This window comes from Acomys russatus, chromosome 15 (genome assembly GCF_903995435.1).
Source record: "Acomys russatus chromosome 15, mAcoRus1.1, whole genome shotgun sequence".
In the NCBI taxonomy this organism is placed as follows: domain Eukaryota; kingdom Metazoa; phylum Chordata; class Mammalia; order Rodentia; family Muridae; genus Acomys; species Acomys russatus.
Window position 1 is genome coordinate 7,697,807 of NC_067151.1, and position 19,106 is coordinate 7,716,912.

The following is a 19,106-nucleotide window of genomic DNA, read 5'->3' on the forward strand; positions in this document are numbered from 1 at the left end:
GTGATTCTCATCAGGAGGATTTGGTAACTAAATTGACATGCTATGGTGCATTTTGTCACAGGTAAAGGGCTTTGAAGACCCAAGAAAGATTTGTCGTTGTAGTATTGGCATAAAAGGGTTTAACCAGAGGGAGCTGGGCTAGGATCCAAACCTGGCTTTAGTTTGCTCAGAGCTTTAGAAACTAGCCCTGACTGGTCCTTTCCTCTTCATTTTATACAGGCTTTTGTTGATTTTGCGTGCAGGTAACTATGTTTTCATCCAGGATCAAGAAGGTTTCTTTGTCTCTATTTCCTTCTGTAGCTCTTACAGAGTAGCCAAGCTGTTGATGGGGGTTCATCCTGGACTTCGCTGGGAGATTACCACACTCAGTTCTCCTTACTGTTTGGTAAAATTGGCAAAAGTGTCAATGTGGAAATGCAGCTCTCACCTCAGTAGGAAGGAGAAACTCTCTCAGAGCAAAATATGAGTGATCATGAGCTGGGTCGCAGAGCTCCAAAACGCTGTTTCCACACCCGTGCAGTGGCTCTGTGAGACTTTGTTAGTTCCAGAACAAAGACACAGTGTGTATCAGATGCTGTGGTGGGAACCATAGGTAGGCAGGAGGCCACAGGGCAGGGACAACCCGGATGTACTTTTAGGTGCTATTTGATGAGTTTTTTAATCTTATGGAGGTTGTGGGTGGCTGAGATTGCATATTCAAGTTTTGCTAGTCACAAGGGAGTTAGATCAGACCCAGGGATGATAATGACTGGTTTTCAAAGGGATACTAAACAGCCCAGGATAAATTGGCTCTGGTGTGCAGCATAGTATCTCCCTATAATTAGTCATTTGGCCTTGTAGACTATCTACTGCAAGGACAGCTTGTCCCCCTTTTCACCCTTCCTTTTGAAAATTATCACAGTGTGTTTCATTTCTCTATACACACACACACACACACACACAGACAGACACATGCACACACAAACACACACACACAAACATACACACGTACACACACAGACACACACACACGCACACACATGCACATACACAGACACGCACACACAAACATACATGCACACACATGCACACATACATGCACACACAGAGACACACACATGCGCGCACACACACACACACACACACACACACACACACACACACAGAGTTAAATAGTTATAGTTCTATAGTTATACCTGACTGAGTGGTACAACACCATGCAGAAAACTTCAAACAGAACCTACACTTTGGACATTTTAGGGGCTAACTGGAAAATGTTTTTCTCCCAGGGCATTAAAGGAAACAGAGATAAGTAAGAGTAAATGTGTGTTTCCCCCCTAAGATTAAAATCTGGCGTAGAACACAATGCCCACTTTCTAAGAAAAGGCTGTGAAGTGATGGGGCCATGGCGGTCCTCACTGTGGGTCAGTCCCTCCCTGATGAGATGTGTGCTCTCCAGGGTGGTGACTAGCTTGAAAATTTAGATCAAATATCATCATCACCCACATTAGAGCAATAATTCTGAGTTCAGTTCTTCCTCCCTTTGTAGGGCAAGTAAAAATCAGGTGAGGAATACAGAGGCACAGTTTCCATGGCAACCGGGAGAAGCTGCACCTACTTTCAAAATAAGTGCTGTGTGTGTGTGTGTGTGTGTGTGCTGTTTTCCATGACCAAACCACGGAGCCTGGAGGGACCATAAGCCTTTGCCAGCCTCTCTCTCCTCTCCATAGATGGACTTCTGAGTCTCCTGCAGCTGTGTTCAGTTGGTTCACTTGGGGGGCGTGGCCCTGCCTCCCCACATCTCTACCTGTACGTGGTCTGCCGGAAGCTCTTGTCTTCCTTGTGACTTAGAATTTCCTGGCTGGCCATCCTTTCAGTGTTGCTACTTGAGGCATGAAAGGGACCTTTGAATATTGCTCTTCCTGGTAATACCATGGTGGGAAAGGACCATGAGAACATGGCTGACAATTCATCTCCTTTGTACGACTTAATTTCTCTGGCTTTTCAAGAATCTAGTATCTGGCATTCTGTGCCAGAGGCTGCTTTCCACCCAGTGCTAAGAATATTTCTAATTGCACTGGTTTTGCAACTGCCTCTTCCAAAATGAAACCAAGAAAATATTGGCTAGCTCTTTACTCAGTGTTCCCCCCCTCCGTGGAATGCTGGCAGGAAAAACTGGATTTAAGTCTTAGTTGTGAGAGGCACCTGCTTCAGCGGAGGTTGAAGTTGTACCACGGGGGAGAAGGTTGAACAACATAATCTTTTGAAAATTCTGTGCTTTGCTAATTAATTTTGCCTCCCACTTAGCCTTGCCACATATGTTTTCAATATGATAAATCTGTACTGGAATGCTTATGGTGGGACAAGTCTCTCTTCTCTCTCCAAAAGTGCTGGCTCCTCCTTGAAAAATCTCTTTAGTCAAACTGTTGCAAGCTTTTTAAGATATTTTGTTTGGATTTTTTTTTGTTGTTGTTTATTTTGCTTTTTGAGACAGTGTTTCTCTTTGTAGCCTTGGCTGTCCTAGACTTGATTTGTAGACCAGGCTGGCCTCAAACTCACAGAGATCTGCCTGCTCTGCCTCCCTGAGTGCTGGGGTTACAGGCATGCACAACCATGCCTGGCTGACCTGAACTTTTAAAATCCTTATTTTTAAAAGTCCTGTGTGTAGATATATTTAGTGGAGGCATTTTTAAAAATTGCTTAATCCCTTTTAGATTTGCAAAGCCTTCTTTCTTCAATAAAGATGCACAGGAGTTGACTGGACCTCAAGAGTCCTGACAGATCGGAGACAGTTCTTGTTTTTAAGACTGATAGTAGATCTTTTTAAAAACATATAAACGTTTTGAGGAAAACTGCTGTTTCCTTTTGCTAATCCTGCAAGAAGCCCGGCGGCCCTTCCTCGGAAGCCGCAGTCCTACCCTGCTCTGAAGCTATATAGTTGGCCTGTGACTGGCTGCTTGTCCCACAGGCCTCTGCTGCTTTGTCTAACCTGCCATCTCCTCCCCAGTCCTGGGTGAATATCTTTTCTGCCAGGGATTTTCTTTTTCTAATTTACTATATGCAAGGGATGCCCTTGAACTTCTAATTCTGCTGCCTCCACTCACCAGGTATGCTCAACCGCCATCAGTTTATGAGGTGCTGTGGACAGAGAAGCCAGGACTTTGTGCTTGCTAAGCCAGCATTCCACCAACCGAGTTTCCTTCCCAGCTTATCTTTAGTTTCCTCTCTGGCTATTGCTGACACGGTCCAAGGATCACTGGCACACCTGGGGTTTACACCGCTTTAAAAAGAAACCTGCCAATTAGAAACATTCTGTGTTTAGTTGTTTGATTCTAGCTGTTGCAAGCACCTGTGGAGGCAACCCCCCCCCCCCCCCCCCCCCCCCCCCGGCCTGTGTTAAGCCCTGCCTGCCACACGTTCATCTCCCTCCTCCCTCTGTGTTTGCAGTTTGCCTTCCCCTCACTCTTATATGCAGGGTACGTAGTTGAAGAAGATAAGCATTGAGCTAGGTATGGTGATGCACACACCATTCCAGCACTTGGGATACTGAGGCAGGAGTACCTGGGCTGCCTAGGTAAGCCTTGTCTCAAAAACAAACAAAACAACAAATCTATACACACACAGGCACACACATACACCTATACACACACACACACACCTACAAACACATACACACATAGACACTCACACACACATACACATACATTGAGAGAGGGAGACAGAGAGAGACGGGGGGGGAGGGAAAGAGAGAGAGAGAGAGAGAGAGAGAGAGAGAGAGAGAGAGAGAGAGAGAGAGAGAGAGAGAGAGAGAGAGAGAGAGAGAGAGAGAGAGAGAACAGAGATGAATATTGAATGACATATTGATTTTAGTCTGAGTTGGTAACAATTCTAACACCCCATGGTTATATGGTCTTGGTTGCTTAGTCTGCCTAAACCAAGGATTGGCTGATCAGAACCTTTGTGCCAAATTGAGCTCTGTGTTAAGAATAAGTTTTATAATTTATATTCCTGTCTTTAAAAAATTTTTCTTGAGAGAGGGCCTCATGTAATCCATGCTAACCTCAAACTCACAATATAGCTGAAGATGGCTTTGAATTTCTGATCCCCCAGATTGTACCTCCCAAGTGGCTGAGACCTAGTTTATGTTTGTGTCTTCAATGCACAGCGGAACAGTGTGTATTAATAACTGAGAGTCAATGGCCCACAAAGACCAAAATATTTGTCTGGTTTTTGTTTTGTTTTGTTTTGTTATGAAGAAGCTCTGTTTCCTTTTTACGTTGGGAAAATAGTAATATCAAAGGACGCTTAAGATAATGCACAAAGAGCCACTTACTGCAGTGGGAGCGTGTAAAAAAACCCTTAGTAAACAGTGTCCACAAGAGTCAGTATCTTCCTTCCCAACTCACTGAGAGTAGCTCTCCCAGAGAGGAGGCTGGAGGCTCAGACCCAGAAGCCCAGATACCTCAGAAGCTGAGGAAGCGAAGCTCAAGGCCTGGGCTACAGAAGGATTGCGAGTCCAACCTGGACAACTAAGCAAAACTGCAGTCCAAAGGACGGAGCCTTGGGAACTTAGCTCAGCAGTGGAGCCCCTGCCTGGCCCAAGCCCCTGGTATCTGGGAGAACTCTGTGATACCTGATTCTCTGGAGCCTCTTCGGGCCTCCCAGGCCACATGATCTTCATCTGCTTCCTTCTTTTCTCTGCAGCCTGTCCTTTCCACCCCCATCTCCCACTTCTGCGTGCTCAAGCTTAGCCTATCTTCCTGAACCACCATTGTCCTTTTTCTATCCCTCTCCTCTACTAACAAATGAAAACAATTGTGAGTAAACTTCCCCACCTCCCAGGCTGCAGAGGGTTCTGTCTCTCCATCGCAGGACACGCAGTGCTTTGACCATTGTGTTTTAATTACTAACATTTTTCTTATCGGAAACAGTTGCATGTGACCCGGGCTGACCTTGAATCACCCTACTGTGTTGTAAGCTTAATCTGGAAGCTCTGATCATCCTCTTTTCATCTGCCAAATGCTGTGTGCAGGTTTGCACTACCGTGCTGGGCCCATGCGCTTCCGTTTAACACGTTCTCTGTGCTGTTGTTATTGACAATAGCGTTGTATAGCATCTGTAGGGTGAACAAAGGCATTCAGACCTGGTGGCACTTCCTTCTCTCTCTTTCTCTCTTTCTCTCTGATCCCTTTCTCTTCTTTTTTTCTGATTCATTTTGGTTTCTAACATATTTTGTTTGTTTTTTAGACAGAGTTCCTTGACATAAGCCAGCTGTCTTTCATCCATGACTTGGGACCAAAGGGCCTGTAAGTTCCAGGGTTGGGTCTTTACGGACAAGTGTAAAGAAGCTGGTGGACATGAATGCCTTATGCCATGCCGTCTCGGCTGTACCCACAGTGACTGCCTCATGCCGTCTCGGCTGTACCCACAGTGGCTGCCCCATGCTGTCTCAGCTGCACCCACAGTGACTGCCCCATGCCGTCTCGGCTGTACCCACAGTGGCTGCCCCATGCTGTCTCAGCTGCATCCACAGTGACTGCCCCATGCCGTCTCGGCTGTACCCACAGTGACTGCCCCATGCCATCTCGGCTACACCCACAGTGGCTGCCCCATGCCATCTTGACTACACCCACAGTGGCTACAGGAATGATTTAGCATTAAGGTCAGGAGCCAGGGTGCAAAGATTCTACATTGTATTGAAAAAAAAAAAAAAAAAAACTATCCCTAGCTCACAAATGTGGAAAGGGCTAAGTTTGACCAAGGTGCCTGTAAGAGTCTCCACTGGCATGCGCACCCTGATGAAGAGAGCAGGCAGTAAGCAAGTGGAGGAGGGGGCTGGGCTATGTGAGAGTTGGTGATTTATATAGTCCTGGGCTGTGTGGCTAAGCAAGCCATGTGCGAACTGAATGTGTCAACATGGTGGCTTACTGTGATGTCTCCTTCAGGGAGGGGATGATCATGAAACGATCTGGGGGACACAGGATTCCAGGTCTGAATTGCTGTGGCCAGGGACGAGCCTGCTACCGATGGTCAAAAAGGTAGGGCTTGGGAGGTCTGGGTGTTTGACTGAGTAAGCTGAGCATTTGGGTCTTTACATGGTAGCTTTGCTTGGGTTTTGAGATGTAGCCCAGTCTGGACTCAGTCATTAAGTGGTCTAGGTGAGCCTTGAACTCGGGTACTCCTTTCCCCACTTCTCAAGTGGGGCAATATAGATGTTTACTGCCACACCCAGCTCTCAAGCTTGACCTTGTACCTGCTTAGGATGTAAGCAATGGCGGAAGGAAGCCAGAGACTCCCGCTGAGTTGCCTTTGTACCCTAAATGTGCAAAACCTTGGGGGAGAGGCCGAGCTAAGGATAGGAGAATCCGAGGGATGCTAGACAGATACTGTCAGTAGCTGGGGAAGACAGGTACAAAGAACAGGGAGGGAGCCCCGAGGATCATGGGTACTGTAAGCTAGCCATGCAAGCAGGAAGAGGATGGAGCTGTAAGACTTGGCTCCCACCAAGGTGTTTCCTCTCTAGCTGGTGTCCTGTCCTGGAGGTAGTTTTGCCAACCTCCTGTGGCCTGCTGGCCATTCCTCCCATTTTGCCTAAATCATCTACTATGTGCCAGCCACAGCTTTCTACACTTAAGCTTTAAACCCCAGTGTTGTTTTGTTTTTTGTTTTTGTTTTTGTTTTTTTGTTTTTTTTTTAAGCTTCCAAGAGACTCTTGGCTGCTAGACCAGGTAGATACCAGGTTTGAATTGCTGTGGCCGGGGAAGAGCACGGAAGAATCAGTAGAGGCATCAGTGGCTTCTGATTCTGGTCAGCGCCACCTTGCTGGGATGACTCAAGCATGCCAGGAACTATTGATTGAAGGAATATGTCACCAACTGAACAATGTGGCAGTGGGTGTCCTCTCATCTACCAAAGTAAAAACACTCCCGGTGGTTCCAACGTCATACATTGGATACAAATAATACATACACATAGCAGGAGAATTCAACCATTAAAGTGAGACCGTGAATGGACCCTGACTGAAGCTGCTGGCCACTGTAGGAGGAAGCCCTCGGGCTCATGGAGCTCTGAGGAAAATGAGGTCATACAGAAGCGGAGAAGCCGCATAAGTGCTATTGATCTGAGTTGTGATGAGAGAGTTGTGGGAAGTCCCAGGCACTGTGGTGGCAAGGGGTGTGGGGTTCCAGCATTGACTGGGGCCCTGGGAGCCCAGTGAAAGATCCCGGGTCCAGTTCTGAGCTCTGATGCCCTAGAGGAGGGCCCAGGGTAGACCAGAGGGGAAGACTTCGATACTGGTGTAAGTTGGAAGGAATCATGTTTCAGATGAAAAGACTGTGATTCTTCCTAGAAGGAAATTTTGTCATCTTAAAGTTGGCAAGTGTTTCAGTGAAGGCTACCGCCTCATCTCCATATTTGCATGTCCTGAGTCATGCAAATGGAGTTTAGGATATCAGACATCGTTGATAGATGACAGAGTTCATTAGTGGGGAGCTAACACCTTCCCAAAACAGGTTGACTGGAATTTACAAGTAATGGGTGTTGCTTCTAAAGGCGACATTCATTTATAGCACTTATTTTTTCATTTGTAATCCTTTGATGCTTGCCTTTAATTCCAACACTCAAAAGGTAGAGGTAGTTGGATCTCTGTGAATTAGAGGCCAGCCTGACCTATATAATGAGAACCTGTCAACTTTTTTTTATTCAAAAAATTTTACGACCCATCAAAAGCATTATAATCACTTATTTATTCTGGCTGGACAGATTGAAGTAGGGTGAATAGGGCCCATGAACCTCCAATCAAGTCTCACCATGGGCTTGTTTCAAGAACAGCTCAAAATGGAGAGAGAAAAGTTTTCAGTGGGAATGCCTGCCTCCCCCCACCCTACCCCCACCCCCCAGCCCATTTTTCAGAGAGTCTCCCTCTGTGACCCAGGTTGGATTGGAACTCACAGCAATCCTCCTGAGTTGGCCTCCCAAGTGTTGAGATTATAGGCATTAGCCACCACACCCCACCAAGACCCCCCCTTTTCTTTCTTCCTTTCTTTCTTTCTTTCTTTCTTTCTTTCTTTCTTTCTTTCTTTCTTTCTTTCTTTCTTTCCCCCACCCCCAGAAAACCCAGTAGGCTCAGATCCATTTTGGCATGCTGTCTCTCTAGGTGCACTGATCTTTGTAGTTAGGTGTCGGCATGCTGTGACCATGATGATTTCGTCCCTGTCACGAGTACTTCCTTTACTGTAGGCCACCTGCCCCATCTCCTTTACCAACCAAGAAAAAGACATCCTGTAGGAAAACCCAAATGGCAATAGGACTAAGCAGAAGTAAGTGGAGATTTGTCTACATTAAGGCTCTGCTCATAAGGCACACTAGAGTAGACCACGGCTAGCAGTTTTAGTAAGGCATCGTTCTAATTGTTTTATATTTATTTACTTATTTTCTGGGGGATGGGTGCTCGGTAGCCTTCAGATGCTCACTGTAGCCTTAGCTCACGTGCAGCTTTAGTTGCACACTCACTTCTTCCTTCTCACACTTACAGCATGCCTACACCTCAGTCTTTTTGCCGGCTCTACTGGAACAGCATGCTCTTGCCCCTGCACCCCTTGTTGGGATCCTTCCTACCCTTGCTCAGACACCAGCCCTTTGCAGCCAGGACCAAGGACACCTCCACCGCCACCCCTCTCTCCACTTCCTTTCTAGTACCTACCCAAACGTCCAAGAACGAGCCTGGTGTCTGCCTCCCGGAGGCTCACAAGCTCCTCTGTGGACAGACGTTTGTCTGCTTTCTATTTGTGCTACTGTTACACTAACTCCCAGGTCGCCACTCTCGTCCTCTATTAGGAAGCTCTTGGGTATTAAATGAAGTACTGTTGAGAGCTACTTCCGCACTGTTGAACATCATTCATTAATGATCCTCAAGCCAGAAATGTTTTGAAATGAGCGACAGACTGTGTGGGGCATCGGTTGTAGTTACCCAAGTTTCTAGACTCATCTGCTTCTGACAAAAGTTTATGTGAGCAAGCACCACCGGGTCCCATTCTTCAGGAAGGGGCTTTTCAGTACTCCCTGCCAACATCTGGGGCGTTCTTCCAAGAATGAATGAATTACTTTTAACTGATTGATGTCCACACTCAGAGAAAGACAACCAAGAGGCTGTTTTGTGCTAATTCCTTTCGCCACTAGGAATCAGCCAGGCAGGCTTGTACCTCTCTTGCTCTTGTTTCATGGTCAGCCAGTGTGTTTTCTTAAGAGTTAAGAAATACTTGCCAGCTAGTCGAAGAAACAGGGTATTCTCCACCGTTGAGTGGAGAGTGAGGGGAGGCCTGGCGGCACTCAGAGTAAGGATAGCAAGTTACCAAGAAGAGACTCGATATTCTAAGAGCATATATAGGGGGAGGAGGTGTCCCCCAATCACAGACATAGGGGAGGGGAGAAGGGGGGAAGTGGGAGGGGGAGGAATGGGAGGAAACAGGGGAAGGCTAACAATCGAGATGTAATATGAATAAATTAATTTTAAAAATAAATAAATAAAATTAAAAAAAAAAAAAGAAATACTCACTTCTCTTGCTTCCATTATTCGGCTCTGAAACCTCCTGTTGTATCTTCCAGGTGGCTAATAGTGAAAGACTCTTTCCTACTGTATATGAAACCAGACAGTGGAGCTATTTCCTTCGTCCTCCTTGTTGATAAAGAATTCAAAATAAAAGTGGGGAGGAAAGAGACAGAAACGAAATACGGACTTCGAATTGATAATCTTTCAAGGTAGAAATTTCTATTGTTTAAAACATATTTCTACACCTACCTCACCCCCCCCCCCCTCGCCTGCCTCTTCGAGGCAAAATTGTCCTCTCAGCCATGAAGAGGAGAAAACTAGACTTAAATGTTAGTAACGGTTTCTTGGCACTCATCTCCAATCAGAAGTAACAGAACTTACCTTTTCCTGTGTATGTGTGTTTGTAATTGAAGCTTTATTTAGTTTGCATGGGGGGGGGGTGATATGTGTGTGTGAGTGAATTCAGGTGCCTGCAGAGGTTGGAAGGGGACATTGGATCCCCTGGAGCTGGAGAACAAAGTTTGCTATCCTATCTACCAATTTGCCAAATAAATCGTTGGTAGTTTGCCTATTTAATTAGTGAGTACATATGTGTTGATGTAGGTTTCTTTCTGGCAGATTGTAGTTATAACTTGAAAAAGTGTGTGTATGTGTGTGTATATTCATAATTTCTCCTTTCACAGTTGCAGTATGTCCTTCTTAATACATGTTAGGGCATGCCACACATACCCCCATGCATGCTTGCATGTGTGTGCTTGTGTGTAGAGTGGGGTGAGGATAAAACAATGCAGAGCTTTCTGCTTTTCTCCCAGAAAGCAGCATTCAGGACGTTACTGGAACGCCTTCTTTTCTAGTCTCCTTTTCCCCACTCCCCACACCAAGTGACTCTGTTTGAATCCGGGGTTCTCCAGTCTCCTTCCAAGTAGAAGTGTTCCTTGTCAACTAAGCCAACAAGTCCAGCTTCTCCATTTACTGGGGACTCTCTGTTTCTCTGTTTTACTTGTAAATTCCCCACCACGCCTTTTTGCTTCTATGTCAGCAGCTCTCTTTACAACCCCTTCTTATAGTTTGTTTTTTTTTGTTGTGTTGTTTTGTTTTGTTTTTTGTTTTTTCTCCTCTATTTTGTTCCTTCTCTTATTTATTCATCCATATATTTGTGTATATATGTGAGCCAGTTCTTTTCCTTCCACAATGTGAATCTGGGGGACTGAGGTCATCAAAGTTGGTGGTAGCAGCATCTACCCACGGAGCCATCTTGCTGGGCCTCCTATTTTTTAAAAAAGTATATCATCATCATCATCATCATCATCATCATCATCATCATCATCATCATCTCATCATCATCAATGCATGATGTATATATGTGAGTGGGGTTGCATATGCCACACCATACATGTGGAAGTCACAGGGAAACTGTGAAGTCAGTTCTCTCTTTACACGGGTCCCAGGGATGGAATTCAGGCTGTCAGCTTTACCCTGTGACACTTTTGTCTGCAGACCCATCTGGCTGGCCCTCATTCTATCTCTATGCTTGGAATAGTGTCCCCTCACCTACCACTAGGCCTCAGCTTGTTAGTCATCTCTCCTCCACAAGCAGCTTCCCAGAACAGGTTTGCCCGAAGGGCAGGTGGATCCCAGCAACGTCTGAGCCCTCCTGCTCCTGCGTGACTCCGTTGCTACACCTCTTGGGGCTATTTCTCTTTCACCCCAACCCATCTCACTTCTATAATCCCACACTCCACCAGTGATAGCTCTTCTGTTAGGCAGTAGCTTTCTAAGACCAGCATCCACCTTTAAAGTGCTGAGAGGGCCTGCTTGGACACCCCTGATCTTTACAAATAAGTAATTCTAGAGTCTTGAATATGGCTTCCTTCCTTGCTTTCAGTGGGAACTGTCATACTGGTCTCCCTCCCCCCCCCCCCCCCCCCGCCGCCCCAATCAAATGAAAGCAAAGCTCTGCCTTCCACTTAGTCCAATTCTACCAGCACGGCATATGCAGCTAGTGTCAGCGCCTTGTCCTTTGAACTTTCATTCTAGGTAACTTATTTTTCATCTCTTGGTGGTAGCCATTTATTCTGACACCTGACAATTTTTCTCCTGTAACCCACCAGAGTTTTCAACATTTTTAATTCTGTAAGAAGTTAAGGTAGCTTGCTTATGTGACCGAAAAACCCAATGTAAACTGGCTTATTCCAGAGCAAATTAATCAGCCATGTTGAGCTATTATTCTCAAGCTAAACTATGTTATTAAGACACATTTTCCTAGGTTTCCTTAGCTATAACATCCGGGATCGGCCTCATCCTCAGACTAGTCCCCTTCTAGTGGTCATGAAGGCTGCTTGCTACCCTCACATTGCTATGTTCTCAAATCTAGCCTCATGGCGTGAGATTGGCTTTTGTACCCTTGCCTCAGCCCACTAGGCCTAGAATAATGGGGTGTGTTGCATTGCATATCTTTGCTTGATCCAAAGAAGGAAAGGGAGAACTCCCCCAAAGTACATGAGAAGCCAGGGTAGGCAACGAAAGAGAACTGTGCCAGAGGAGGCAGCAACCATGACACAAGTGTGACCTCACTCTGTTCCTTTCCCACCATGCTCTTCACCTCCCAACACAGTTCAAGGTCTACATTAAACACCGTCACTGGTGTCTGCATGCAGGAGAGAGTGGGAGGAGCCTGGTGAGTAAGCGTGGACACAGTGAATGTTTGGAGGAATTCTACCAAGGTGTTTTAGAAGCTTGCCCTTTTTTGTTGTTGTTGTTGTTTGTTTTTCGAGACAGGGTTTCTCTGTGTAGCCTTGGCTGGGCTGGACTCACTTTGTAGACCAGGCTGGCCTCGAACTCACAGTAATCCACCAGCCTCTGCCTCTCGAGTGCTAGGATTAAAGGTGTGCACCACTACCGCCCGGCTGAAGCTTGCCTTTTTAATGTTCATTAATTCAAATTTTCAATTCGTGTTTGCTGTAGCCTGTTTAATATTTCAATTTGTTTTAAGACATAGAACTCAGAGTAAACTCCCAACACTCACTTCTGCTTTCTTTAAAGGACACTGATTTTAAAATGTACCAGCTACAGACACGCCCGGTGGTGGGGCGGGGCCATAGAGGAGTTTGTCCAGAAGCATGGTTCTGACTTCCTCAGAGACCACCGCTTTGGTTCCTACGCTGCTGTCCAGGAGAACACTTTAGCTAAATGGTGAGGTATTTTTTTTCTCACAGCTGCTTGTCTAATATTATAGTGGTTTAAATCCACCTGGAATCAGCTTCGAAACTAGAGATTGCTCAGCAGTCTCCCAAGGTCTCCCCTCTCCAAGGCTGTGTAGGGCTGTGTGCTCACAGTTGGTTTTTAGATATTGGTTTTTGGAAGATTTTCAATGCTATGCTCACCTGCCTTTAGGTTTGGAAGTTTGATTTGTTTTGCGACAGGATTTTGTGAAACCTGGACTAGCCTTGAACTTGTGATAGAGCCAGAGATAACCTGGAACTCCTCATCCTCCCAAGTGCTGTGCTTGTAAGCCTGCATCACCATGCCTAGAGAGAACTCTGCTTTTTAAGGCCAGCTTGGAGGCTGGGGACAGCATAGCTCAGTTACAGTGTTTACCTAGCATGCATGAATCCCTGGTTGGATCCCCAGCACTGCATAAATCCAGGGATGGTGGCATAGGTTTGTAACCCTGCAACTGGGAGGTGGAGGCTAGCAGATCATTAGCTTTTGTTTGTTTGTTTTTTGTTTTGTTTTGTTTTTTGAGACAGGGTTTTTCCGTTACACAGAGCTCTGGCTGTCCTGGACTATCTTTGTAGGACAGGTTGGCTTCAAACTCACAGAGATCCACCTGCCTCTGCCTCCAGAGTGCTGTGATTAAAAGTGTGCGCCATTCATGTTTTGATTTGGAGGCCAGTCTAAGCTGCCCGAGACCTAGTTCTGAAAGGAAAAGCAACATGTAGCGTCATATATCTCTTAAAGCTACGAATGGAGGCTTGCTTAGGTCACTTATGTGTTTTCTACTCATGGATTTCAGCTGGTCTGCTTTTAGGTTCAGAAGAAAAGCCCATATGATAAGGAGGCTCAGTAAGACTGATTGATGTGCTGATGTCCAAGCAAACAGCACTCGGGTCTGCCTCCTAACTGCCTTTCCTAGGCAATAGAGGGAACAAGGTGATGTTTTCAAAGTAATTCCGCAAAGTAATACGATGCTGATGGAGACCAGGCAGGGCCCTCTTTGCTTTGCCTTGATCTAGAGTGTGTTTTTCTTTTTCTGTCTTGTTTTATTAAAAGAAAAATAAAGACCCACTGAAACAAACAAACAAAGCAACCAAACCTTTATCTTCCAGGTACGTGAATGCCAAAGGCTACTTTGAAGATATTGCAAACGCAATGGAAGCGGCATCAGAAGAGATTTTTATCACAGATTGGTGGTTAGTATTCATCCTTAAGCATATTTTCTGGAAGCTTCTATGTTTAGAAATGTGCTATTGGAGACGCTATGGAAACCATCAGTAGCCATGATGGCTTGGCCCAGTCTCAGCCAACTCAATAGTAGACTCCAGTGAAACGCTGTCCAAAAATTTGCCGACTTTCTCATTGTTGTGACCAAAGTAACGTAAAGGAGGAAGGGTTTGCCATGGCTCACAGTTTGAGGGTACCGTCCACTGTGCTGTGCTGGGTAGGCCTGGTGGCAGGTATACGAGGGACTGCCCCTTCATAAGCATGCTCAGAAGCAGAGGGAGAGGACCACCTGTGTTCTGCTCACAGTCTCCTCTTTATTCAGTCTGGGATGCCAACCCATGGATGATGCTTTCCCACACTTAGGGCAAGTCTTCCCTCTCAGTTACCCCAATGTAAAGCCCCTTTCACAGACCTGCCCAGAGCTTGGTTTCCAAGGTCATTCTTGATTCTATCAAACAATGCTTGACTATTGCAAACATCTCCTTAAAATATTTAATTTAGGCTGAACGGTCTAGATGCAGACGCACAAACATTTGTGTTAGAAATATGCTACCACACAGCTGTGGCCATGGAGTCGGGAAAATGCATCCTGTCTTGGTATCTTTCCATCTCTCAGCATGTCCTTTACTCGGTCTAAAGAATAGCTCCTGAACTTGCCCTCCGATGCTGAGCTGGTCGCTGTTCTGTTGAATGGACCAGGCCTGAAAGCTCTTCTGGCCTTCCACCAGATTTTAACTGTCCAAGCTATTGTGAAAACTACCATGGGAGTCAAGATGCTTATTAAAGTCACTAGAAATCTCTTGTCTGAAGCTCATTAGTTCTTGGGGAATTGGACCCGTGGAGTTGGTGTAGACTTTGTACTTTAGTCTGACTTCACTTCCAGTTACCCATCATCTCCAAGAGTTGAGACCCATTAGGATGCCAGCATTGCCTGCAATGGAAATGGGTGTGCTATCCTTGTAGGAACTGAAATGGACTTCAGAGTCCACTCTACCCCCCGCCCCCCTTTGAGAGATGAAGTCCTACTTTGTAACCCTGGTGGACTAGAATTCACTGTGTGGCCCAAGCTGGCCCTTAACTCACAGCGATCCTCCTGCCTCAGCATCCTGAATGCTGGCATTACTGACTTGTACCACTATGCCTGGCTCGGATATTTTGCTTTTGTCTCTAATTTCCTTCCTTCCAAGTAGTCCTTATATATGAAGCTTGAAAATAACATCCTGATTTTTTTCTTTAAATCCTAGATTGGGAGGGGGGGATACAGGGGAGAGCAAAGGTGATGAGAACCCAGCTTCTGCTGCTTCACTTCAGTTATGTAAAAACCTGTTCTGGAGCCTCTTTTCCCTATTTTATGCTAGTGACATTTTCGGACACATGGGTTGTTGTTTTTTTGTTTTGTTTTTTTTTTTTGGTCATGAAAGGCTGTTCTCTGATACCTGTGGCCACCACCAGCTAGCTGCTAATAGCAGATTTCTATTATGACAACCACAAAGTCTTTAGCCATTGCCAAATATTGAGTACTCCCTGTGTGTGTGTTTCCAGACAGGGTTTCTCTGTATAGTCATGACTGTCCTGGAACTCAGTCCGCAGACTAAGCTGGCCTCAAACTCATAGATCCACCTGCCTCTGCCTCCTGAGTACTGAGATTAAAGGTGTTTGCCACTGCCACCACCACTCAGCTTTAAAATATTTTTTAAAATATTTATGATATGAGTGCTTTGCCTGTATGTGCACCTGCAGGCCAGAAAAGGGCATTAGATGACATTATAGATGGTAGTGAGCTACCATGTGGTTGCTGGGAGTTAAACTCGGGTTCTCTGGAAGAGCAGCCAGTGTTCGTCACCACTGAGCCATCTCGCCAGTCCGTGTTGAATACTTTCTAAGCACTTATAAGGCACCAGCCAAGGACAATACAGGAGGTAAACTTTAAACCCCTTCCCAGATCTAGCCAATGGTCAGAATATTCTCCACAGTTGAGTGGAGAGTGTGATACGACTTTCTCACGTACTATGGTGCCTCACATTTGACCATGTCCCCTGGAGGGGGAGACCTGGTGGCACTCAGAGGAAGGACAGCAGGTAGCCAAGAAGAGACTTGATACCCTATGAGAATATATAGGGGGAGGTAATCCCCCTCAGGAACAGTCATAGGTAGGGGAATAATGGGAAAATGGGGGGGGGGGGAGGAATGGGAGGATACAAGGGATGGGATAAACATTGAGATGTAACAAGAATAAATTAATTAAAAAAAAATAAATAAATGCAAAGCTCAGTACCCTACTATAGGTATAAAAATATCCCTACAGCTTTAGTGAGGATGTGAATGAGTGAAAATGATGCCTCATTTTTAGTAAAAGAAAGTAAAGTCTCATTTGAAGGTTCTGCATAGTAAAATTCAGATTCATATAAACACTTAAGGACTTGAAACCTATTTGCTTTCTCCTGTACTTTCAGCAGGAGAGTGAACGAGGTGCCTTTTCTTCCCACAGCCACCCGGGCCCAGATCTTATTACAACACACATTTTGAAATGAAACCCTACAGTAATTTCCGTCTTGGGTGAACATAATCCTCAGCGGGCCTGAGTAGTGTCTTGTGGGTTTGTTTATTTATTTATTTTATTAGTGGATCCTGTAAACAAGGAACATATTCCCATGCACTTTGGGACACTTGTTTACCATTTTAGAGCCGCGGACTCCCCCTTTGCCCCCCTCCACTCCCCTCCCGTTGCCTTTCTTCTCCACAGCCCTGCAGAGTTCCCTCCAGATTCAGCTGTCTTAATTGTCCCGGATCTTTATGCATTCTAGTTAAACAGTCCTTTTCCTTCTGGCTTCCAGTACTGCTGAGGAGAAAATGTCAGCAATATACTATCTCTTTCTTAAGGGCTTTAAAAATGTTCTGACTATTTGGTTTCAGTAGTTTGTTATGATTTGGGGGTTCTCTTGTTTCTGCTTGGAGGTTCTTGAATTTATTGTCTTATGTCTCTAGCCAAATTTGAGACCATTTTCCCATTGTTTCTCCAGATTATATGTGTGTCCTCTTTGAAGCTTCCTGTAACTCCAGGATTTCTTCTCTCTATGCTGTCCTACGGTCTCTTTATTTGGCTAGCTTTATATTTTTTAAACATTTCTCTCTTTGATGCTATACTGGGTAGTTTCTTTTTCTTTCTCTCTAAATTTACATTTTTATTTATTTTGTGTGCACACGTAGGTTTGTGGGTGTGTAAATGCATGTGCCACAGCCAGCGCACCCCATGTGGAAGTCAGAAGACAACTTGTAGGAGCCAGGTCTCCCTTTTAACCTTATGGGTCCTAGGCCTCAAACCCTGTCTACAGGCTTGGTGGCAAGCACTATGACTCACTGAGCCTTCTCACCCACCCGTCATGGTAATTTCTATTTAGCGACATTCGAACTTACTGATTCAGCTTGCTGATAACCTATACTCACGCACTGAGCCTATGAAGTGAAGTTTGGTACTTTTGGTTTTTCTATTTTTTGGTTGTACTTTTCACTTTAGAGTTTTCCAATTTTTGATATCTTATTTCTCTGAGGCTTTTCCTCTTTCTACTCATCTTTATATATTGCAGTGGTTTTTAAAAATCATATCTGATAAGGGAATAACTAGATAATCAGACATGTGAGATGACTCAGTGGGTAAAGGTACTTGCCGCCGCCCTGCCCAATGGCCCAAGAGACAGTCCTAGAACCTTCATGGTTGAAGGAGAAGACTGACTCCTATAAATTGTCTTCTGACCTCGAACTGTGCACTGTGTACACACACACGCACACACACACACACACACACACACACTTAATACAAGTTGATTTTTTTTGTTTTTTATATTTTATTAATTTATTCATATTACATCTCAGTGGTTATCCCATCCCTTGTATCCTCCCATTCCTCCCTCCCTGCCATTCTCCCCTTACTCCCCTCCCCTATGACTGTTCCTGAGGGGAACTTCCTCCCCCTGTATATGCTCTTAGGGTATCAAGTCTCTTCCTGGTAGCTTGCTATCCTTCCTCTGAGTGCCACCAGGCCTCCCCATCCAAGGGACGTGGTCAAATATGGGGCACCAGAGTTCGTGTGAAAGTCAGACCCTCCTGCAAGTTGATTTTTTTTCCTGTGTGCCCTGTATTTTTTTTTTTTAATTAATGAATGTATTTATTCACCTTACTTCCTGGTCATGGACCCTCCCTCATCTCCCAGTCCCACCCTCCATTCCCCTTCCCCCATTCCTCAGAAAAGGGGAGCCTCCCTACCCACCCACCCCAGCTTATCAAGTCACATCAAGATCGAGTTCAGCTGCTTTCCTTGTGGCCTAGCAAGGCAGTCCCACCAGGGGAAGTGGTCGAAAAGCAGGCAACAGAGTCCATGTTGGAAACAGCCCGCGCTCCCCTTACTAGGGGACACACATGAAGCCTGAGCTGCCCATCAGCTACATTATGTAGAGGACCTGGGTCCAGTCCATGCATGGTCCTTGGTTGGTGCTTCACACTCCACTGGCCCCTCAGGGCCCTAGTTAATTGGCTCTGTTGATCATCTTGTGGGGAGCTCTTGTAACCTCTACGCCCTTTTATTCCCCCCCACGCCTGCCCCCGACTTTCCCACAAGACTCCCTATGTTTGCCCATGTTTGGCTGTGCGTCTCAGCATCTGTTTTGAACCACTAGTGTCTCAGAGGACAACTCTGATAGGCTCCTGTCGGCAAGCATAGCAGAGTATCACTGTAGTGTCAGGGCTTGGCTCTCTCCCATGAGGTGGCTCTTGGGTTGGGCCAGGCCTTGGTTGGACATTGCTTCAATCTCTGCTCTATCTGCTCTATCTTAATCTCTTCACTTCTTGCTGGCAGGGTAAGTTTTGGGTTGCAGTTTCTGTGGGTAGGTTGCTGTCCTCCTCCCTCCATGAGGAGTCTTGCCTAGTTAGAGGGTGTGCTCTTCGCTCTCCACAGCCCCTGCTACTAGAGTTCCAGTCACGTCCTCCCAGAGGCCTATTCTGACTTAGGTCTCCAGTTTGTCACAGAGATGCCCCCACCCACAGTTTCTCTTTTCTCTGCTTGCCTTTTGTCCTCCCACCCTGGCTATCCCCAGATCTGATCTCCATGCTTATTTCTCTCTGTGTTACTTCTTCTACCTTGGTC

At 45.7% G+C, this 19,106-nt stretch overlaps 1 protein-coding gene across 1 annotated transcript in view; it reads left to right on the forward strand.

Moving 5' to 3' along the window:
- The window catches only part of Pld1 (phospholipase D1), a 198,071-nt gene that overhangs the window by 79,532 nt on the left and 99,433 nt on the right, over positions 1-19,106 (forward strand). The window contains exons 7-11 of the mRNA XM_051156998.1: positions 5,227-5,285; positions 5,925-6,017; positions 9,583-9,735; positions 12,569-12,718; positions 13,855-13,938. Of these exons, the coding sequence (XP_051012955.1) occupies positions 5,227-5,285; positions 5,925-6,017; positions 9,583-9,735; positions 12,569-12,718; positions 13,855-13,938 (539 nt within the window). The remainder of the gene's footprint in view (positions 1-5,226; positions 5,286-5,924; positions 6,018-9,582; positions 9,736-12,568; positions 12,719-13,854; positions 13,939-19,106) is intronic.